General features: G+C 36.9%; 1 protein-coding gene and 1 long non-coding RNA gene across 4 annotated transcripts; both read right to left on the reverse strand.

Annotated features, from left to right (window-relative positions):
- LOC113053827 (FERM, ARHGEF and pleckstrin domain-containing protein 1-like) lies at positions 1-23,525 on the reverse strand. The gene is made up of 13 exons (XM_026219063.1): positions 23,184-23,525; positions 21,022-21,209; positions 16,081-16,185; positions 15,626-15,668; positions 10,771-10,849; positions 10,587-10,684; positions 3,039-3,153; positions 2,633-2,780; positions 2,454-2,549; positions 2,191-2,357; positions 1,807-1,875; positions 1,612-1,675; positions 1-33 (listed from the first exon to the last, which is right to left on the reverse strand). Exons 2-13 carry the CDS (start codon positions 21,190-21,192, stop codon positions 1-3), a joined length of 1,188 nt encoding a protein of 395 aa, XP_026074848.1. The 5' UTR covers positions 21,193-21,209; positions 23,184-23,525.
- LOC113053444 (uncharacterized) lies at positions 5,533-10,176 on the reverse strand. Of its 3 annotated transcripts, none has more exons than XR_003277223.1 (4): positions 9,285-10,176; positions 6,813-6,994; positions 6,434-6,523; positions 5,533-6,249 (listed from the first exon to the last, which is right to left on the reverse strand). It is a non-coding gene; the product is annotated as an uncharacterized LOC113053444 (long non-coding RNA). The 3 variants fall into 3 exon arrangements; XR_003277224.1 differs by lacking the exon at positions 9,285-10,176 and adding an exon at positions 8,620-8,678; XR_003277222.1 differs by lacking the exon at positions 9,285-10,176 and having other exon boundaries at positions 6,813-7,532.
- Positions 23,526-23,885: the final 360 nt, after the last annotated feature.

Genomic DNA, 23,885 nt, shown 5'->3' on the forward strand with positions numbered 1-23,885 from the left:
CTAAAATGAGCCCTCCCAGCTCTGCTTGAAAGCCTGAGAGAGGAAGAGAGAAGTCCTTCATCATTACCTACACGTACCAGAGTATTCTGGGTTCTACATGAATAATGGGCTACCAATCACTGAAAGTAATCGTCGTTTACAGCAGTGCAATTACAATGGAAGACTAGGGGCCAGCATCCCAGAGATGTGAAGCTTGTTCCTGAATGACATTTATTTTTGGATCTATACATTTTTTTACATTTTCCTTTTTTAGGGTGGAACTAATTGGCTACATGGATGAACCTCTGGTTATGACAGCACTTAGCTAAGGGTGGAATTTGCTCTATGCGACTAATAGTTTGCAGATTGTTACATCATGTCATTTTCCGCTATTGTTGCCAGACTTAGATTATAAACTGGACCAGTTGGATCATTGCCCCACAGCATCCAAAGCTTCAGGTTGCCAAGCCATTCAGCCAAAGAGGGCTGAACACTAGGCTCCTCTAGGGCCCAATCCATTGGTTCAGTCATTCATTTTATTCTATTTTGTTATTTTTATTATTTAAGACCAATTATACTAATTTAAAAGTCTATTCAGTAGTTGATTAGCTAGCATTAGTGTAGCTGTTCCTTGTGTATAAGTGCTAATACCTAAATGGTGGAAGATGCTTCACTGCCATCTATTGCATGGATCCGCATGAGTTTTATGTAAATTACACCTTTTACTAGTGAGTTTTATGGCACTTTTCCACTGCATGGTACGGCACAGTACGGTTTGGTACAGTTCACTTTTGGGGGAGTGTCCATAAGGGTATAGTACCTGGTACCTAATACTCGGTTGAGGTTCAAACATGTAATGATGTGTAAACTCTACTGATCACTGATTGGCTGGCGAGAATCTTCACTACTTGCATCACTGAACTTGTGACACAAACACAACAGAACAGCTAGATTTAAATCAGCACAGCCAGTAAAGGATCAAACACAACCCTCCTTTTTTAACATCACAAAAATGGCTGTTTAATAATCCCACCAACTCTACAGCGGTACTAAACTGCAGAAGAAATGCAAACTGTGCTGAGTCGAGCCGTGCCGTACCGTACTGAACTGTACCGAGCCAAGTCGTACCACGCAGTGGAAAAGCGCCTTTAGAGAACAGATTACACAGAAACCCCTTACTTGTCCAACCAAAAAGAAGCACTTTGGCATCACTACTCAGGATATTTTCAGTCAAACATTTTCACCTTTTTTATGCCATGCTGATGTTTGTGATTGTTTTTGTCATTCAGTCTACTGGCATCGGACATTGTTTTATTTCTTCAGCCATACAGGTAATTCTCCTGTTGTCTTTGCTGGTAAATTACAACAACATCTCTGTTCCTCTGACTAACTTTTGCTCTTCACGTTTCCAAACTACACTATCCTACTAGTGCATCTATAGACACATCTTAGGAAATTATCACAGTACAAACTTCATTCAGATTCAGACTTTTCACAAAAACACCACGCAAATGTTGAAAATTTCGATATTTTCTGTGCAACATAATATCATGCAACAAATGCTTTGGAGTGATCTTAACATCCCTCTTGGTCAAAAGTTGCTTGAAAACATTCATATGTGAGGACACTAACTTGATTTGGCACTTGGTGACTCAGAGGTGACAGGCTGCTGTTATACTGCACTCTACTATGTTTCCTAAAAGAGAAAACGGCAAACACACAACAATGAACACCACAACCTTACAAGTTTTTACTAATGAAACATTAAGTGAATAGCAGTGGCTAACTCTTGACTTTCCATCCATTAAAATAACACATCAGGCTCACCTGTCAAAGGGCAGTTTTTTAAACTCATTTTCCTTCACATAATCTATCACCTGCTTCTGTGTCCGCCCACTGCAGAGAAGAGGGGGTAACTGAATTACACAACATGTTGACAAGAGCAAAATAATACACTATTGTTAAATTGATTAAGTACTTTACATGTGCTTCAAAATAAGTGTACTTCTAATCTTTAAAGCATGACAAAAGACTATTGAAACATAAAAGTGCCCATTTATTTAATCAATATTACATTATCTGCAAATACAGTTTTAAGATTTCAAGTACACTACAAGTGCACATTCATTACAGTTGAGTGCACTACTTTCCACAAGGGTTCACACTTCACAAATTCACATGTTACCAAAAGCACTTAATCAGGTTTAGCACCTGAACCTGAAGGATGAGCCCCTGCTGAACAGCACCGGTTTAGGTTTGGGTTTGGGCTCCTCAAAGAGCCTGAAGAAGGCGTGATACTCCACACAGATCTTCCAAAACATTTTACAGCAGTCCCGACTCGCCATCAGAAACTCCAGAGTATCTTGATTAACATTCTGCTACAGGATGAGACAGACAGAGACACCATGTTACAATTCGACATGATAAATAAGAGCTTAATATAATGACAGATTTCATAACTGCATGAGACTCACGCTAGGGTCTGCTCTCAGTTTGATCAGGAACCTCCTTCTCTTGAAACTCAGCTTGCGTATTTTAGACCAGTTGAAGTCGTTGATCCTGTTGGGTCCCTGAGTAAAACACAACTTGTGTCATGCTGTGGTTCATGTATGATTGTGTGTGTGTGTGAGAGAGAGTGTGTGATTGCATGCACCTGAAACACAAGGACGCCGGCGTGTGCTACAGCCAGACTGAGTTTGGTTCCTTCTCTGTCTTTAGCCGGATGGAGTCGGATGCCGTACATCTCCAACCTGCACGCAGCCTCCAGCAACCGGTAATCTGACTCTGCGGGAGACTGTCCACTTAAACACACACAAACACAAAGTTATGACACTGACAGGTGTTTTGCTATATGCTGTACTGATTCTGTAATCATTTATACTGTCACAACAACATCCTCTGAACATCCAACACTCAATGGTCACACTGCAATTTTAAAAACAGTATACAAATAATTAAAATTGACTTCCAGATGAAAAAGCACAATTCGATTAAATGGATGTTGGCAATCTATTTAAAGTGCGCCATCGGCGAGCATTAGTGTTTTGTTTGAGACTCACATGTGTTTATGGTGGAACTCCATGATTGTGTCCATCAGGGCCATCTGGTCAGGGATGTAGTTGGTGTTAAGAAGATGCTGTCTACACTGAGTTTCATCAAAATCACCAATCTCAGCTAAATAAACACACACACACACACACACACACACACACACACACACACACACACACACACACACACACACACAGGTTCATTATGAGTAAATGACAAATGACTGACAGGGATTAAAGACTGAGACAAAGAGAGACTGAGAAAGTATATAACAATTATTGAATGATTGTCCTGTTGGATTAGCATGTGTGTGTGTGTGTGTTGGTATATATATATATATATATATATATATATATATATATATATACTGTAGTAATATAGCTAGTTGTAGAATGATTTTAACAAACTCTTTAACTAACATTAAATCTCTGTAGAAAATATAATATTAATATGTATAAAATAGTCATTCCATTTTTCAGTTTTACACAAATTGTAGTACTGACTGCATTTGTAAAGCTTAACCATTCAACCTTGCTGCAAAATTTATCAGTAACATTTGATTTTAAGGACCAGTTCCCACTATTAACTAGCATGCATATTACTATAATATTGGCTGTTTCTTAATACTTATGAAGCACATATTAATGCCTTATTCTACATGACCTTATTTTAGATCTCTTAATCCTTCTCCATACCTAAACTTAACTACTAGCTTATTAACTGTTGATAAGGCAGAAGTTGTAGTTAATAGTTCAATCGTGACAACTCTTGGAAGACTGTCATGCTGCTGGTCTCTGTTTCCCTGAGTCTCCACTAGTGGTCTCACTTCCCCTTAGGCACCTCACCGTAGGCACTACAATTCCCACTAGCCTTGTCCCTTCATCACAGTAATTGTACTCCTGTTAATTGCACCAGGTGTCTTCACTTATTAGTAATTAGCCTCCCTATATCAACCAGTCTTTTCCTGTTGTCTGTATGGAGTCCTTTCCTTCCTTTCCTTCCGTTTCCTTCCGTTACCCAGTATTCTGGTCTTTCGAGTTCCTCGTATTCCGAGTTCCTGTTCCTCTTTTGTTTTGTTTGTTTGGATTGATTTCTGGTCTTGACCCTGGCTTGTCGGATTACAATTTGGATTACCCTAAATAAACCATACTGCAAATGGATTTCTCTTTTCCTGTGTTTCACTGGGTCCCGAAAGTCACAAAGACATGAACATATGACAGTGTTAATGTTTTCAGTCTTTGCGGAACAGATCTTCTACACTGCTGCTGAATTGCTGCTGATGATTACACTGAAAAAAAAGATTTGTTGGATTTACTCAATCGAATTATGGACATTGGTTCCACACATTCAGTTTGAGTTCAAAGTATCCTATGCATTTATGTGGTTTCATTATAATACGGTTGTGTTAATCCTATGCAATTTCAAAAAGTAATGTGTACATAGTCTTTTCAAGTTATACTAACATGATTCAGTTATGCTAGTTTAACATTATTTTTTTATTTCAGATTTCTGCTTCAATCATGTTAATTCTGTGCAATTAAATCAAGTTATCTTAACATAATTTTAATAACTTCACTAAAATTAAATTTTAATACATTTCAATGGTTTGTTGTCGCATGTTTCATTTCACGTAACACAAAACTTTTGTAAATCCTTTATTTAACAATTTGAACAATGTGTAATTTAAATGGCATGTCTAAATAACATTGTGCTTTCAAAAGCATAGCATAAATAACTTCTCTGATTATTAAATTTAATAAAAATACATATCAGTTTTAATTAGACTAGTATAAAAACAAACACAGTTCATTTTGTATGCATAACATGTAGATCAACAATATTTTTAAACCTTCATAAGTTTTACAAGATTTCTTTTTTTTTTTAAACAATATCATAAACATAAGTAACATTATACTGCATGTAACTGTGCGTTTAAAAACTAATACAACATTGTAACACTAATTTATTTCATTTCTCTCAGAAACCTTAAAACTGTACCCAAGAACACCAGTACCTGGAACTAGGGCTGCACGATAGTCACATCGCAGGATGTGTGATGTAGGCTGTCGTAGTTGATTCGTTATTCATTAACTGTACGGGCCAGCTGCTCTCCAGCTCTTGACGAATGTGATTCGCGGATTAATTGTACAGCTTAACCATCATAGAGTGAAAGTTTATCTTTTATATGTGTTTTTAAGTCCTGTCAGTTTAACAGGGCAGAGAGAGAGAGAGAGAGAGAGAGAGAGAGAGAGAGAGAGCACGAGTGAGAGCATGCAAGAGAGAAAGAGAGAGGGAGAGAGAGAGTGAGCCCCGGCCGCAAGCTCACCAGCTTCAAACAACACGAGCGCTGTCTTGCTCTCTCTCCCTCGCACATATTAATCAATTGACACGATGGTGTCGATGTTTACATCATTTAAAATGAGAATGTAAGTGTGCTCACCCAATTTTTGTTTGTAAGAAAAAAATAGATTAGATTTCATATCGCAATATATATCGCAGAAAAATAAAATATCGCAATGTCATTTTTTCCCAATATCGTGCAGCCCTACCTGGAAATGTTATTTCAAGAAAAACGCTTTAGTTTCAAAGATAATTATATATAGACATTACAAAACAATGTGAAAATACAGTATCTGACCCTTACCTAAACTATAAACAAAGTATCTTATTTATGCTAGTTCAACCATGTTTCATAGATTCAGCTCTCTAATCAATCAACTTCTGAGCCAGTCCAACGAAGGGCCAAATTCAGACAGAAAAAAAAAGATAAAGAAACGAGAGCAGGCAAAGGGGAACAGTCTAAACAACAAGATCACGGTTTACCCTCTGCAGTGGTCTTGCATGAAGGCTGCTGAAATTTTCCGAGGTTGATTGTTTGTAGTCTCAGTAGTCATTCAAAAATCAGTCCATCTCACTGGTGGAGTTCAGATTTGAAATTTTGGGCCTTGATCGAGAATTCACCCGCATCCAAGTCCATGATGAGTTTTTGCTAAATTTCATATGTAAAACGCAACTTTGTGGGGTACTGCAGGTTAAGAGCATAAATTAGACCAAAAACATTGAAGTTGCAAAATCCACACTGTCGATGTCCTGAAGCACTGCTACACCCTCTAGCACAATGCCTACATCATGGGCTTCATTGTCTGCAGTGTGCTTTATCACGAAGATGCCCATGGTAGTCTTCTCAATCGCACACTGTAAAAGATCTTCTTCCATGTCCTAAAGACAGAAAAAAAGATGAATATGTATTACAATTAATGCTACATGTCTAGTGGATAAAATTATAATTTTTTACATTTATGTTGCAGTGTGCATATTTGATGAAACCATGTTTTTTAGATGTATTAATATTTTGCTTGTTGAACATAGTACAGATTCCATCAGTTAAGCTCTAACTACTCACCGCATACTCCTGAATGAGATCTTTAGAGTCCTCATTAAGATAGATACACAGTCCTCTGATGGCAAGTTCACAAGCTGCATCAATGTCATCCTTAAAAATAAGCCAAAGCAGAAAAAGAAAGGTTAGTTTAAGACATTACTCAAATCACAATTAAACAAAAGAGCACAATGGGTCTCATTCACTAAAAGTTCCTAAAAATGTATGTGTATGGCAAATATGTTGTGGTCTAGAAAAATATAATAAAGATAATAGCTTGATTTTATTATGTGAAATGTAATGCTAATAACATGAATTACAAAAAATAGAGTGTGAATACATGCAAACAAACAAAAAAAATTATAGTGTGCTAACCTGCTATTTTTACTTTTTTATTCCTTACCTTTGCAGCAGAAAAATCTCTTTAACGTTACCATCTGCACATGTCCAATCAAATAGTCAGCCAAGGGGTATTCATCAGTTAATTCACCGACTTCTACAAGGCTAACTGCCTTTGTTGGGGACTGACTTAGCTCGTAATTTGTCTGAACAGGCTTTGGAATTCCAAATGTACAGCAAATGTCACTGTAAAGAGAGAACGAGCAGAAATTAGGCATAAATAACAGCAACAATTAATGATTTTAAGTAACAGTTTACTGTACGCTTCCAAATTAAAGACAATGCTATTTATAATATTACCCCCTTTTAAGATGTACCTTTTTGGAAAAAAGACTTTTAAATTTTTTCCAAAATGTATGGTAAATACTAGAAAATTAACCAACATTCACTTTAAAAAACAATTTATAGCATACCATAAAATAACCTTTATTGCAGCAGTCATTTATATTAATTATGATATCCATCTCAAAGTGTCAACCATGTTAGTTAGCCAACAAAAATGTTATTAATTTAGATGTGAAATCCTAATATTGTAATCTAAAAACCTGCCTGAGAGATTTTTGTGAGTTATGGACGAGGGCCGGGCTATCGAGTATTCGTTTACTTGATAAAATAGGTCCCTGCACTAAAAACATACTGTATGTTTAACCAGTGGTGGACGAAGTACACAAATCAAGTACTTGAGTAAAAGTACAGATACCTATAGTAAAATATTACTCCAGTAAAAGTACTCCTTTTTCAATTTTACTCAAGTGAAAGTACAAAAGTACTAAATTTTTTATGTATTTAAGTAAAAAAGTACTGAAAGATAGATGGATTAATAGAGAAAGATATATAGATTAATTTAATTTTATATTAGAACATTTTTTTTTTTTTTTTAGAATCCTACTGCTCAAAATACCTGAGATTTATTCCAAAATAACCACTATATGGAGTCAAGATATATTTTTGTTCATATGGACTACGTTGACGAGAGTGATGTTAACTGTGAAGCTTACACTGTGATGTACCTGAGAGAAAACAGAGATGACCATCTGATCTTCACCAGTAAGAACAAAGTATTTTTGTTGTTTTACAGAACATCACAGTTATATATGACATGATAATAAGGCCTGAAGTTAGGAAGAACATTTTAAGGAAAATATAATTATATTTTCATAATTATTTTTTCCTTCTCAAATCTTGTCTGTGGTGTAAAAACAACCCTGGCCAAACGGGGTGCTTCTCTTTTCCTCTTTGATAATTACTGTAATGTTAGTTACCATGTTCTGAACATCACATCCTTTCTTTTCTCCCCAGATGTAATCTATATATATGTGGTTGAATAAAAATATTTGGACATTATTTATAAAAAATACCTCAAGTTAGCACCAGCAAGCTTGTTAGTTAGACAGTTAGCATCACCTAACAATATTTACTTATTTTCGGTACGGTTATGAATAAACATTCATGTCAGTCTACTCGTCTAGTTAATCCAAACAATATAACGTTACTGTTGATAAACAATATAAAAACAGACGTCACATAGGACATGGTAGCATTTTAATAAAACTGTTAATATTACGGCAGCGTGGAATTTGAATAAATGAGTTATTTTATTAATTTGCGTTAATGTTTATTATTATTTTTTTTTTACCTAAAGCACAGAGACGCTGATTGATGTGTCTGCATCGTCTGCACTCGAGCATTTCAGTGGGCTTAAACAGATCACTCTTTGCAGCGGGTTTAGTTCCTAAACAACTGACAATTTTGACCTAAATATGATTTTCAGTTACAACAATTTATCCTAAATTTCGACATTAACAACTTACTTTTAGCAACATCAAGATGCACGCGCGCTCACAAGATCTCCCGGTTCTTCTGTAGACTCACACTAAACGGTTCATTTGAATCAGTGAGTGGTCGACTCCAGAACAGCTGCTGCAATCGGATCATTCTAATTCCTAAACGAATCGTTTGGTGCGATTCGCGATCCGATTTAAAAGTTTATTTTTAAAGTTACTCAAAATAAAACGACTCCAGTAAAGTACAGATACTTGAAAAATGTACTTAAGTAAATGTAAAGCTACTCCGTTACTGTCCACCACTTTCGGTAAATCAAAGACATGCACTGACAGAGCATCGAGCGAGCGCTTTTGCCCATTGCAGTGATATGACAACGGCTACGAACCTTTCCCCCACACAAATCCTAAAGTCCATGTTATTATTATTCACCTGATGAGAACTTGATTTCCATCTGTAAATTGTTTAATCGGATTGTAGAAGTTTGATAAACTAATGTTACCAGTAATATTCATGGTTTATTAACCTGAACGTTACCCACCCAAAAAAAAAAAAAAAAATCTGCGACGACACTCGAGAAATATACCATCGATTTAAAAGCGTGTGGGGTTATCTTAAAACATTATTGTTGCATTTAATCTGACAATGAATGCATTTGTATAATATATCATACGATAGATACTGAAATTCTTACCTTTTAACGAGCTCTGAAAACAAGACAGGCAGTACCCTCATGTGTCCTTTCCAAACCAACGGTCCTGGTGTGGTCTGGATTTCAAAGCGCATGCGCAGACGCTCTCGCGCGCGTTGCTCCCGCGCAAACGACGTATTTCACAAACCTGAATTAAATTAATTATAGCCTACACAATGGAATTAAGTTGAGAAGAAAATACAAAGTAATTGTGTGACATGGGCCTATTTTAATTAAATAAATCAAACAGCAGAAAAAAATCATTTTACATGAACACCATTTGTTTGACATCTGAAACAATTTGAACATTTTCTTGCAAAGTGATTATATCATGTTTTGATGATTATGTTGAATTTCATTTAGAATTAAAACAATACAATTATGTTTCCATCTTAAACATAAATGTATTAAGTAGATTGTAAGTGTATCCTTTTAGTAAATTCAGTAAAACTGCTTTTCCTTTTTTTCAGTGTATTGATGTAGTTGTAGATTACTGCTGCTGCTGCTGCAAGAAAGTCCAGGGACTTGTTCCTGCCAATGCAAATGGCGATACAGTGCCATGAGCATTTAAGACATACTGCTTCTGCACAAATAGCATATAAAATAACCCATAGTAGATCTAAACAAGGGTGAAGCTGGGGAAGGTTGAGGGTTTCAGAGAAACTCTGAAAGTGCGCTGCAGGAATCTATAAATGAAAGGCAGTAAGCTCATTGGCTGCATATGCAGCATGAACCAATCACTTGTGCCTAGTCTTTAACTCTCTGAATATCACTGTTTATGTTAATAACCCATTGTCTGCGCCATCTAGAGTTTCATCAATGAACTATATATTTAGTTAATAGTGAGAATTGGATCTAACAATAAAGTTATGGTAAGAATATTTATCAAATAAATAATAGAAAAATATATTTCTTTAAATGTATGGTACTGTAAATAAAAGTTTATAATAGTTTAACGTTTTTTTTGTCTGTTTTTATGTTTATGTGTGTGTGTTTGTATATAATATATGTTTACATATATATATATATATATATATATATATACACACACACACACACACACACACACACACACACACACACACTCACTCAAAATAAATGTTTCTTTTGAAACATACAGTAATATAATTATAGTAGTGTAATTAATTGTAGTGTAATTATAGGTTAATATAATGTAATATAAAGGTCAATTATAGGTGTGTATATGAGTTATGTTATACTTTTTAGGCCAGCTCATCCAATCACATTTTAGAGTCTTGACAATCAGTTTTAGTTTATTGGTTTATTGCAGTCAGCATAACTCACACTGGATGATATGAGACACCAACAGAGCAGCGCTTGGGTCGTTACAGGTGAGACGTCTGCTGGCCAGATCCTGCCTTACCTGCAGCGCAAACAAGTACCTGAGAGATACAAGCACATGTGAGAGACACATGAAAAGCCTCACTGGAAGAGCAGAGGGTACGAGCGAATGGAGAGATGGATTCACCTGGTCAGCTCTTCCAACAGCACTGTATGATCAGGTGGGAAGAATTTCACAACAAACCGAAGGACGGTGTGCTGGGGCCCTGGACACACACACATGCACGGGGTTACATTTCTATAAACCTACACTGTTAGACTTTTCTGTAATTTCTACAGTTATTTACCATTTATCAACCAGTATAATACTGTAAATTCTCTTTACAGTTCATAACTGTAATTCCCTTTGCATCATGGGAATTTTCTGTGGCATTAAACACCAAATACAGTGATTTGCTGTATTTTTTAAAAATAAAGTATAATACTGTATTTACCACAACGGACTATTTGGCGCTATTTGGATCGTCAGGATTTGCTTTACGATTTAGATTAGGAACCATCAAGTTCAGGGTTGAAGTTTTGCCCGAGGAGAGTGATCAGCTGACGATGCCGGAGAACATAATAAGAGCTGCGTCCAAGGACAGACACCTTGCAACGATTTTCTCATCCCCGTGAGTAAGGAAGAGGAAGAACAGCAAACAAGCAAGGTAAATATGTGTGTGACTGCGTGTGCCCGCGGTTGTCCGCACCCCAATTTTATAGGTTAACATTTGTCAGCATTGGCACTAAAAATGAGGTAAACCTAACGTTTTATATATATTAAAACGTTGTGAGTTGAATTTATTGAATTAACCCCGCTAACAACACGGAACAGTTACGTCGTGTTTTAGCAGGGAAGTTGATTAAAATCATTCGATTTTTTAATCAAGAATAGCAGCTTATTAAAACGGAGTTAGTAAATTGACGTTGGCCTAACACAGTTGCGAAATAGCATAGTTTTTTTTATATATATATTTTATTTTATTTAAACTGTCGTTTTTTGTCATTTTTGACATCTGGGTCGACTGGGTGATTTACGAATTAGATTAGGAACTAGCAGTGAGTGCAGTCGCAAATTTTGCTCGAGGCCAGAGCTCACGGTTCTGGAGACTTTAACGGTTTCTTGTCAGCATTGGGGCTAAAAACTGAGGTAAACCAAACGTTTTATTTAAAAAAAGACTTTGTGGGTTTATTGAATTACCGATTAAAAGCATTTTTTTATCGAGCACAGTTAAGCTTAACGTTACATTAAGACGAAGTTAGTTAGTAAATAACGTTGGCCTCTAACTTAGTTGAGTAATAGCATCGCGTTTTTTTTTCCATTTAAACGGTGTTTTTATATTTTTATATACATTTGGGTCGACAGTGTGCTTTAAGAATTTGATTAGGAACTAGCAGCGCAGTGCAGAGGCCAGAGCTCACGGTTCTGGATTCCGTTAACGGTTTCTTTTCAGCATTGGGGCTAAAAACTGAGGTAAAGTTAACGTTAAAAAAAGAAAAGAAAAGACGAGTGTATTGAATTAGGATTAAAAACCTGATTTTTTTTTTTTTTTTTTCGAGCAAAGTTAATCTTTCAAAGTTAATTGTGAAATACATGAAATGTTATTTTTAAGCTGCATTTTAAACATGCAGTAATAATAGGTCTTTTTGTGTTTTAAAAACAGCTACAACAAAGGCATCCATCAAGAAAGACATGAGCCTTCCAGCCACACCAAGACTCCTAATGCTTGGTAAGAGAAGGTTTTGAGCAATTTTAGTGTACTTCAATGAGTGTTTGCCTTTTAAACATTTGTAATTTTTTTTTTTTTTTTAGGGAACAATTTCTCTCTTCCACAAAGTGGATGGTAAGAATTGAGGGAAAGGTGGCCTATGTTTTGGATGAGCACTTGGGATGTGCAGATGCCTTTCTGTATTCTTCATCTTCTACGTTTTCAACATTAAATACCAGGAGACTGCCTGTGCAACACTGGAACTCATAAAACAGTAAGTACCTCTTCATTTCTCCACACTTTGTTTTGTTCTGTTAATTCAAAGTTTAACATGTTTAGTTGTCTGTTTAACTAAATCACAAAATTATATAGGTTTTTACTTTCTTGTAGCTGTAACTAGCCAGGTACCATTATATTTCATCTGCCAAAATAAACTACAAAATAAAAAATTCCAGAAGATAAAATTATCTTGAGGAATTTAAGTCCTCGACAAACAACATTTTGGGATTGTTTTGGCAGATAAATATAATTTATGAAAACACTTTAGAATGATGGCCTGTCATTTTATGGAACTGCAGGATTAATAACTAATATGGAAACAAGATTTACTAACCAGTAAGTAATAGTAAAGTAGGACTGGGATATTTTTTATTAGGTAATCAATAATTACTGAATGAGATTGGCCTCATTAAATACTAATAATTATGAAATACCTTTCTACTAAGTTAATTACTAATCACAACCTTACTGTGTCTTAGACGTTATCACTTTTCTTTTTTTTTACACTGAATATGGACCAGTGGTTTTGTCTCAGACAAAGGTTAATGTTGTGATTAGTAATTAACTTAGTAGAAAGGTATTTCATAATTATTAGTATTTAATGAGGCCAATCTCATTCAGTAATTATTGATTACCTAATAAAAATATCCCAGTCCTACATTTAAAATTATGTACTGATTAGTTATTCTTTTTTCCATGTAAGTTATTGGTAGTAGCTGTAGTGATACTGTAGAACTACTCATTTGTCCTGCTTTACTTCCTGCATTTACCTAGAAAAGGCAGTTCACTCAATAAAAATGAAAATTCAGTCATCATTTAGTAGCCCTCAAGTTGTTCTAAACCTGTATAAATGTATTTGTTCCGCTGAACGCAAAATTTTATATTTTGAATAATGTTTTTTACCAAACATTTTTGAGGCACAATTCACTTCCATAGTAGGGAAAAAACGATGGAAGTAAATGGTGCCCCAAAATGAAATAAATGATGACAGAGTTTATTTTTTTGGTGAACTATCTGTTTAATGAAGAACCATTATTCTAAAGTGTTACCAAAAACATTTAAAGCAAACGCACTGAGGGATATGAAATCTAAAATGCCTTTTTTTGCTCATGGCTTAAGAAATACAGCACACAGACTCAAAAAATATTTAAGCCTGTTTTTAAGATTCTTTTGTACTTCAATTGTTTAGTAAAATGAATTTTCCTTTAAATTGTATTTATATTAAGAATTTGATTTTTTTTTTTTTTTCTTACATTCATTGTTTCTTACTTAAAGGTTTTTCTTGAGGATAAACCCAGAGGAGGGAACAAAATGCACCGCCAAAACCGGAGTGAGTTGGAAGACAGGGGAAGTTGTGAAGAGAAAGACAACAGTAATAAACAACCGTGTCATCCTTTCTTCGCCACCTAATGGAGTTTGAGTGGAGAAACTCGGACTAGGTGAGATGCTTCTTAACAGGAAATCTACTGTATACAGAAACTTTTCAATTTAAGGATACTAATGCAGTTTACTTTTAATTCATCCTATAATAATGCTTACAATGTTGTTTTTGATTAAATTGAATTGAGGTGATTCAGTAATATGATGATTTTGGAGGATGTAGTTTGTGCTGCTTCTATTATGTACTGACAGTTTTCTATTTAATTATCTATTCTGTTAAGCTAAATAACCGAAACACCTCTCTGTAATATGGAATCAGGTTCAGCATCACTACAAAGAACATTCTTCAAAATATTCATAGCATTGAATCACCACCTCCCTAAAATAGTTTCAACAATCTTCATGATGGCATTGCAGGACTGGATTAAACAGCATATGTTTTGTTAGTTTACCTCAAAGTGTTAACCAAGTGTATAAAATACTGTTTAACCATATGATGAAATGTAATAGGATTAATTTTTAGGATTTTTAAAAATTTACATTCTATCTGTGTAAATGTGCACATTTTATGACTAACTTTGTCATTCTTACCTAGAGGGACTTCTGACAGATTTCTGCCATAATGAAGAATATTCCTGGTTGTTTCAAGTCATCAAATGTGCCAGGTTTATTGACTTCCAAAGAAGATGAAAAACTTGAGTACTTATCTACTTTCACAATTTATTGGCTTTGGACATTTAGGTTTTAGTCATGTATATGAGTATTTTAAACCAAATTTACAGTATTTTTAAGTGACGTATTTTACATGTATTTTCCTATGAATTTAATACTTTAATGCACATTCAATAATATGTTATTTTGTCAATTCTTTAATTTATTCCTTGTTAATGGATGTAAATGTTAAATCCAGTATACAGACAAAGGACAAAAAAATGTTGCACTGTCCCAGCATTGTATCTTTAACGACAGTTCTTTATGCATAGTAGATACTATGTTTTAAAAACAATTTTCTGCAGTGTTTTTGCCACTGAATGCACTCTAATTGCTTTTATACATGTAAATTCATGCTCTATTTTTTTTTTTTTTTGAAAATAAGAAATGTTTAAGTATTTGCAATGCTTTAAATAAAGAATTTAATGTTTCATAATAATTGTGTCGTGTCTTTTTGGACTAAATGTCAGGACTTGTGTAGGATAAAAATTATAAAAGTGTAATTTTAATTTAGTAAGAATTAATGATTAGGATTAATGTACTGTTAACCAAGGTGTTTTTACAGTAATGGTAATAATACTGTATTATATGATTACAGTAACATGTAGTTACTGTAAAACATGATTACAGTAACATGTAGTTACTGTAAAACTAAAATGCGGTTCTTGTACTGTAAATCTCAAATACAGTAACTTACTGGCAACAGTGTTGCCAGTAAGTTACTGTAAAAAACCCTTGAAAAGTCTAACAGTGTAGCACAAATGTGTTAGAATCAGAACATTCAAAAATAGAGACTAGTTGGTCTCGTGGAAATCACAGAGATACAATAAACTCTCTCTCTTGCTCTCTCTCTCTCTCTCTCTCTCTCTCTCTCTCATACACACACACACACACACACACACACAAAGCAGTGAGGCCTCTTACGTGTGATCTGCTTTCTAATGGGCTTTAGTAAATCCAACCAAACCTGTGGAATAGAGCACACAGCAAAGATGAGTACGACTGAAACATGAGCTTTAAACAAGTCTCGAACAACACACCATCAGCTTACAGTACATTTTGTTTTATATAAAAAAAAAACATACTGCAAATTTTCAGAAACTTATATATATGTATATGTATATATGTATATATATATATATATATATATATATATGTGTGTGTGTGTGTGTGTGTGTGTGTGTGTGTGTGTGTGTGTGTGTGTGTAGGTGTGTGTGTGTGTGTGTGCGTGTGTGTGTGTGTGTGTGTGTGTGTGTGTGTGTGTTAAGATTATTGAGCTCCTACAGCTGTTTAATTATAAGGGTCTGATTGTCAAATGGTTATAAAAAAAAATTTATGATTGTAAAAAAAAGGATATTAAGGATAAAACTCTGACTTACCATCTTTCTGTGACGGCTCTGGAACTCCAGGCCAAAGTAATCCCCCTCAATAAGGTTCAGATGCAGGCAGACCATCTCGAACAGATCCCGGCCCGATGCTCGATGCTGTTAACAACAAAACACACAGATGATTTAATAAATGTTCAAGTTAGAACCAATTAGGCTTGATGATAAAGACTTCTTGCTTCTGAATCTAAGGTTCTGCCAAAGACAAAATATTGCATGTTGACTGTAATATTTATCATTCAGGTGCCTTTTAGGATAAGCATACCCTTAAAATGAAGTACACCTTAACATACTTTAAAAAATAGTGTTTATTACAGAAATAATATACTTTAACTAAATGTAATGTTTTTGGACATTTACTTGTAATGTAAAAAAGGAATATATTTAAAATACATTCATTTCGCTGAAAGAGCCTATGAAATGGCATTAAAGGATCCGGAAAATAAATGCATCATGGTTTCCAAGAAAATACTATGCAGCACAACATATTTCTTAATTTCTTTAAATGTTTTCTGAAGGATCATGTGACACTGTTATAGTTATTATCGTTATATACACAAACACTTTAAAGGAGACAAACATGTAGAAGTTTGTGAAATATTTTTTTCTCTGTTTTGGAGGGATGAACATTGTTAAAAGGAAAGGATCACTAGTAGAAATGGGACGGGAGGAGAAGACTCGGGTTGTGCTCCAGTGAAAAAAAAAGTATATATATATACATGCAAATGTATAGAGATATAGCTTACACTTCAAAAGGCTATGATTTAACTGATTAAACATGAGCACTGCAAGTTACAAAATGAGGTGCTGTGCTGCTTTGTTTCCTGCGGTTATTGGGGAAATGGCTATATTCCTGGCGAAAAGTGAAAGAATGAAGAGAGAATGAATTAGCTTTTTCAATAAGCCCTTCTGATTTTTGTTTTAGTCCAAAGCCAAAAACGTTTTTGTTTTTACACAGAAAACACTTAGTTTAATATACATGAAATTGTATAAATTGTTTGATAATAACTGTTTACATTAATATAATAAATTATATAATAATAATATAATAATTGATACTTTTGCCCCATCTCAAAACAACACCCCCCACCTCACTCCGTCTCCTTTATTTTGGTACCCAAATCTTGACAGGTATGGCAGGGGGACCATCATCCATCTGGCGTTCATTACTGTAACACTATAAAAACCTTCCTAGTCACAGGAAGAAGGAGGCGGGAACTGGCGGACTAAATCAAAACTTTAATAATAAAATTAACCCAAAACAGCACGACATCCCCTCACGGATGACTGCCGCGCACAAACAAAAAACAAACACAAAATAAGGCTCAGTCCTGGTCCTGTCTCATCCTTCACTGTCGTAGCTCCTCTTTTGTATCCTTCCGGAGCTCCTCCATGGGACTCGAGGCTGGTGAGTGGCACAGGTGTCACTCATTTCCAATTAATCCACCGGCCTCGACCCATTCCCACTGCTCTCGGCCCCGCCCCACTCATCACAATTACGCACTACCTTGATTGCAAAGGGGCCCGCTTCACTTTCACATTATGCGTCTGACCTGATGGGCAGGCTGGCAAACCCAAAGATCACAGAGAGAGTGTTAGTGGAGATCGACGGCTTAGATGACATCTAAGGACATTTTTTAGGAGGATCTTATAAACTGTTTTAGAGAGGTTCTTCCCAGCTCCCCTGAATCTCCTGTGTCTCGCTGATTTCGTCCAGCCCAGAATCTCATATGTCCCTGCTGGTTCTTCCCAACTCCTGTTCTCCTGTGTTCCCTCCCAGCCTCCCTCTCCAACCTCCTCAATCAGCCAGTTCCTCTGCTGTCCTTCAGCCTCTTTGCATCTCCCAATTGCTGTAAGGATCTGCCATGTGTCTTCAGGCCATCAGCTCCGTCCAGCACAGAGGATCCCCTTTCTCCGCCTCCAGCATCTGTGCCCAACGCTCCACCTTGACCTATCGACACTTCAAGTCCACCTTGGCTCCTCCCTCCCTCGGCTCCACTGGAAACCATCAACCATTAGTCTTCTCCAGGCTCCCTTGTCCCAGCGGCTGCAGCCTCTGTCCTCTGGTCATCCTGCTCCACCTCAGATGCTCACCTAGGCTGCTCCACCTCAGTCTCCAGTACCATCTGCATTGCGTGGCTCAATCTGGGTCCCCTTCAGTGGTGGCTTCTTCTCCGTTGGTCGCCCCCAGGGTGTCGCCTAACATCAAGTTATTGTCTCCACCATGGCACCTCCTGCCTTCAACTACATCCTGGGGGCTTGTCCTGGCGAGTTATTATACTACCATACAATAACATTTATTTAGCAGAAAAACTAAATATCACAATGTCAGTTTTCCAGTAGTATGAAGCCCTAATGTGTGGAGCTCTGTACAAAACACAACAAGATGAAAGAGAGACAGAAAGGCCTACTGACAGGGAAACTAATGGAGTCGGTATGATGTCATGGCAGTGATTTTCACTCAGACCAGCGTTTATTCAGTTCATCATTACATTAAATGTGACAAGTGGGGCGGGGCCGAGAGCCGTGGGAACAGAGCGAGGCCCGTGAAATGATTGGAAATGAGCGACACCTGCGCCACTCACCGGTCTCACGTCCCACGGAGGAGATTGGAAGGATACAAAAGAGGAGCGACGACAGTGAAGGACGAGAGACCGGTGAGTGGCGCAGGTGTCGTTCATTTCCTATCACTCAACTGGCCTCGCTCCGTTCCCACGGCTCTCGGTCCCGCCCCACTTGTCACACTGACATACTGATTGAGTCAGTAAGGAAGAATGAACAATATCATCCTCTTTAGGGACTTTATCATCTTTATTCAGACAGACAGCTTGAGCTCTAACGCAAACACAGCACATATGATCAATAATCAACACACGCACACACATCATCCGTGTTACTTCATGCTGTGTTCTCACTGACTCAATGACTGAGCAAAAAACATACTTGTTTTGACACACACAAGACAGTATATGGAAGTCATTACTGTTAAACAGCCAAAACAATCCCTTAACTTGCATTCTGACATGAAATCTGACTTGGACAAGAAAGCAACCATGCAGCGAGCAGCCACCCAACAACCATGCTTGAAATCGAGATACATGAAAACCCACATCACATACCGTTAAAAAGTTTCAAAAGAGTCAGTAAGATTTGTATTCAACAAGGATGCATTACATTGAACAAATGTGACAGTAAAATAATATGCATTGTTACAAAAAAATTGTTCTTTTGAACTTTACAAAGCAACTTTACAGAAAATTATGTTTCTACAATATTTAGTAGTAGCTATTATTTTGTGCATGTTTGACAGAATAAACTGTGACTGTTTGCACCACTGAACGACCTGGGGGGCAAAACACTGCTCCCTCCGCAGGTTTCCGAAGAACGCTTTTGAAGCTCAAAGTGGGCGGAGCGGGCCGTTGCCATCTTGGCAGTGTGTCAGCGCATGTCACTCCCAGATAATCGAAAATGGGCAAAGAGGGTGGAACTGGTTGCCGAAGCTACTTCCACCTAGCTCGACGGCAGAGACAGCGGTGATCCACCTGTCACTCAAGATACCACGCCCTTAATTATGCAGAATTTTATGCTTAATATTATTTAAACGGATTAGTAATAAATAAAAATCACCCCCCTCACAGTTGTCATGAAGGGCAAAATAAGCTATTTAGATCAAATAAATTTTTTTGTACTAGGCTGTAAACACATTTTTTTTTCTGCTGATAAGTTGGGACTTTTAACATGGGGGGTATATGGGACTGACTCCCGTTTAAAGCCAGCCTCTAGCGGCCAGTTGATGAATTGCAGTTTTGGTCACTTGTGTGTTGGTTTCACAAAAGAGACCAGAAGGTTGCCGCTTGGCTGCACTACAACTGAAGCTGGCCAAAGAATGAAATTCAGATTTTTGTCACGTTCAGAGCTTTTTCTGTAAGTGCCACTTTTTTTCTTTTTTTTTAGCCTTTCTGCCATATTTTACACATTAAGTCCATTATAAACATAAAGCGAATCAAAGAACGCACTGATGTGATGTAATTTTGACCAAAATAAGATCCAAAACAAAGTTTACAAGTTTATTGTTTGACATTAAAATCTACTTATAATAGAAAATAATAGTAATCTTGATTTAAAGTGACACTTATACTATTATATTAATGTTTGAGATGGTAAAGCAGCTTTCTTCAAAGCAATATATTTTATAATGTGCTATATCAATAAAAATGACATCATGACTTCATGAAAATTGCAGAGCTGGCGCAAGGCTGTGATCAGATGCTTTCTTAACTGCTGCTTTCTCACCACTGTCATTTGCTCTCAGCAGTGTGGCTAGCATTAGGATGTTCTCTAACAGTATACCGCTGAACTTCATTTTTCCCCCTAAACAAAGAAAGAGAACTTCACTCTGAGTATATCAAAGACTGTAGATATACAAAGATGGTTCATTTATTTAACTTATGTTTGTGAGAAACTGCAACATGAAATATGTCGGATTATGCCCCGCCTTCTAAATGAAAGAGCCAATCGCTGATGGGTAAAATCATTGCATCACAGCCATTAGAAGTTAGAGCTTTCGACTGCACATGTGCATTGGCTCGTCTAACCTAAAAAAAATAAGCTTTTTGAACACTATTTGAGAATAAGGAACAACATTTATGGAGCAGTTCATCTCAGGTTTTGTTGCTGATTTGAAATATATAATTTATTTATGAGTTCAGCAAGCAGTTTTTGAGATTTCATTTAGATAAGACTCGGTCTTGAATGAGCTGCCCGGAAACGATGCAACTACTGTATGGCCACCGAGTGAACAGACATTCCTTGAAATGAATTTTGGAGGATATCAGAAAAAAATGCATGACAAAATTGTACTTGAAACTTATGTGTCCACTAAGAAGAGTCGGTTTTTAAAACACAGCAGCCGAGTTTTATTAGATATGCACTCACCGATATGTCGAATATCTCTTCTGAGTCATCCAGTAGCAAGACTCTAATGAACACCAAGGATCCAGATGGCATAGCAGGCGGTTTGTGTCCGGGCTCCAGGGTGCTGATCCCCAGAGTCTCTGGGGCCCCTAACCTCTGTCCCGCCAATGACTTTAAATTGTGTTCCACCATGGTCTTCCTCGCTCAGCCTGCACACAACACACACACACAAATGTCACACTCGTGCTAACACTGATTCAGGTTTTGTCTGCATTCTAGGAGCTAAATATTTACTTAATGAACTGATGCACTGATGCAAATAAAAGAAGTTGTCTATTTACACTGATGGTTCCTGGAATGTGAGGTATGTGAAGGTTACAATTTTGGTCTTTTTGGCCTGATGGTTTTGAGCTCACATGCCAGAGCATTGATGTCATTATTAAACAGAGGGGAAGAAAAGAGACAGGAAGAGAGAAAGTGAACAACTGAGAGAGTGGCATAGATTGCAGTCAGAGGAAAATATACAGGATAATATTAACAAACATTGATCTCTGTGAATCAGAAGACCACATGTGACTTCCACTGCTATGTATCTAAGCGATCTTCAAAAGGACCTTCCAAACAGTCAATATTCAAAATATTTACTAGTTTGTGCTCATATATCCCTGTATAATAAATAAACAACTGGAATTACTGACAGTAATATGACAGTATTTTTTCTTTATATATTTATCTAATAATTAGTGCCTGAGGCCAAATTACTGTCCAGAGAGGTCATAATAATTTATAGACAATAAATAAATACATTTTTACTTAATTAATAAAGTTAGTACTTTCACCACTGCTTGCATGTACCCAAACAATTTCATTAATCTCTGTGCTGTTTATAGATTTAAATAAATCAATCTGCATTGTAAAATTAGACCTCTGATATAAACTGGGCTGTTTAGTTTATAAGCTACTATCCAGAAAAGCACCTTGGAGAGAAGCAATAAAGCGTGGATCTGCTCTCAGAGGTTATCCAGAGGGGGAGGGTGAAAGATCAGACCAGTGCCAGCAAAAATCATATCCACCATGCGAAACACAGCCAATGCTTTGCCAGTACTGTTTAAACAATTGAATTAATTCGTCAATGCCCCAAAAACCCTGGAAAAATCATCTGCACTGATGGTGATGGGAGCACATCTTCAGACACTGGTGTCTTTTGTTTGGCTGGGGAATGAAGCTGCCATATAGGCCTACGTCACACATCAGGATATATAAAATCATGATTTTCCCAAAAAAAAAAAAAAAAAAAAAAAAAATCCTATTGTGAAACCAATGCTGTGATCGGCTCTGGGTTTTAAATCCTATAGGCTTTTACACTGAATTTATAACGGACCTATTCCCTGAAATCATTAACACTTTAAAACCTCGAACACCTCCATAATTCAAATCTGGTTTTTCGTGGTCTTTCAACATTAAAAGGATATACACGTGGAAGGTTTCAGAATGGCTCGTGAAGCGCTTTATTCTTTCAGGCGCGTTCTGGTCGCGTCGCGTCGAGGCGGCACGTCACCTCAGATCAAGTCGAGCTGTAATTGACTTGACTTACCTAGCAGCGTTCAGCCAGGTGCAATAACATAAATGTAAATCATTTAAATTCTAAATTGACTTTCCATTATCTATATTAAAACAGCGAAATAATGTTACAAAATAATGTTGAATATGCCAGGCGAGTTGGCTTTGATTGAACGACCAGACGTTATTAAAAAAATTAGGCTGTTCATGACACTAAATGCACATATAATATTTATACGCTAATTTTCTTCATATTGAATGGCGGAATAGAAAACAGAAATGGAGAGTCCGTCGCGCGCTTTCATTGAAAACCGCCGGTCGCGTCGCGTCGGACGCGATGTAAACTGAACAAAGCGCAGAACAGGTCCATGAGTCTAATGTGAAGGTCCTTAGAGGAACACATTGTTTCGGTAGCCTATGTCTTTTGCTCTGGGGTTCATCAAGTGAATGGATTTGTAACACAGCCTATAGCAGAACGCGTGTCGACCCATAATAGAAATATAACGGGACGGACCTTCAGCGGTGTCACGTCGGTCCCCAGGCTCAATCTGTGGCTAGATTTACCCCTTAATCTCTTCCAAGCACAGAGCACTGTGAATGAACATATGCATCCATACGCTTACCCCGACTATAAATCCACTGTGTGCAAGTATGAGTTCGTCCAGGAACACACGGAGCGCGACGGTGATGCTGGTCCTCAGGAGCCGCTTCAGATGCGGTCTGTCGTGGAGCACACGAGCGTCCTCACAGTCGCCATGTCGGCCGTGGAGAGACGAGATTACACTGACTGAGCACAGCACAGATCCAACCAACACATGCACGAGACCTGACAGCGCTTCATATGCTGCCATCTGCAGAGTGGAGCACCATAACACAGTCCAACAATGAGATAACAGTAGCCAAAGGAGACTGAATAATTACACCATCAGTTATCTACTGCCAGATTAGACACTGATTGATGGACTGGAGTGGCGTGGATTACTTGTGGATTACTGTGATGTTTTTGTCAGCTGTTGTGACTCTCAATCTGACGGCACCCATTGCATCCACTGGTGAGAAAGTCATGTAATGCTACATTTCTGCAGATCTGTTCTGATGAAGTAACAAACTCATCTACATCTGGGGGATGAATACATTTTTAGCAAATTTTCATTTTGGGGGAACTATTCCTTTTAAACTTCATCATAATTAAGTGTTTAATATCTTTAATCCTTATAAAAGTACAATCAAACCTGTTGCTGTCTCTAAGCTCTCCGTCCCTCTTTTATGAAAGAAACTGTACGTATTGGGTCTAATGGCCACCTCTTGATACAAGTTCTGCTTTG

The sequence above is a fragment of the Carassius auratus genome, chromosome 34 (genome assembly GCF_003368295.1).
Source record: "Carassius auratus strain Wakin chromosome 34, ASM336829v1, whole genome shotgun sequence".
Lineage (NCBI taxonomy): Eukaryota > Metazoa > Chordata > Actinopteri > Cypriniformes > Cyprinidae > Carassius > Carassius auratus.

What these genes read in the sequence shown, in the direction of transcription:
- LOC113053827 (XM_026219063.1), bottom strand. Translation starts at nt 21,192, where the DNA reads ATGGTGGAACACAATTTAAAGTCATTGGCGGGACAGAGGTTAGGGGCC. An exon ending in AACTGAGAGCAGACCCTAGC is followed by an intron (nt 2,358 to 2,453) that starts GTGAGTCTCATG and finishes CTCATCCTGTAG; the next exon opens with CAGAATGTTAATCAAGATAC. An exon ending in GGCTCATCCTTCAGGTTCAG is followed by an intron (nt 1,876 to 2,190) that starts GTGCTAAACCTG and finishes TCTTCTCTGCAG; the next exon opens with TGGGCGGACACAGAAGCAGG.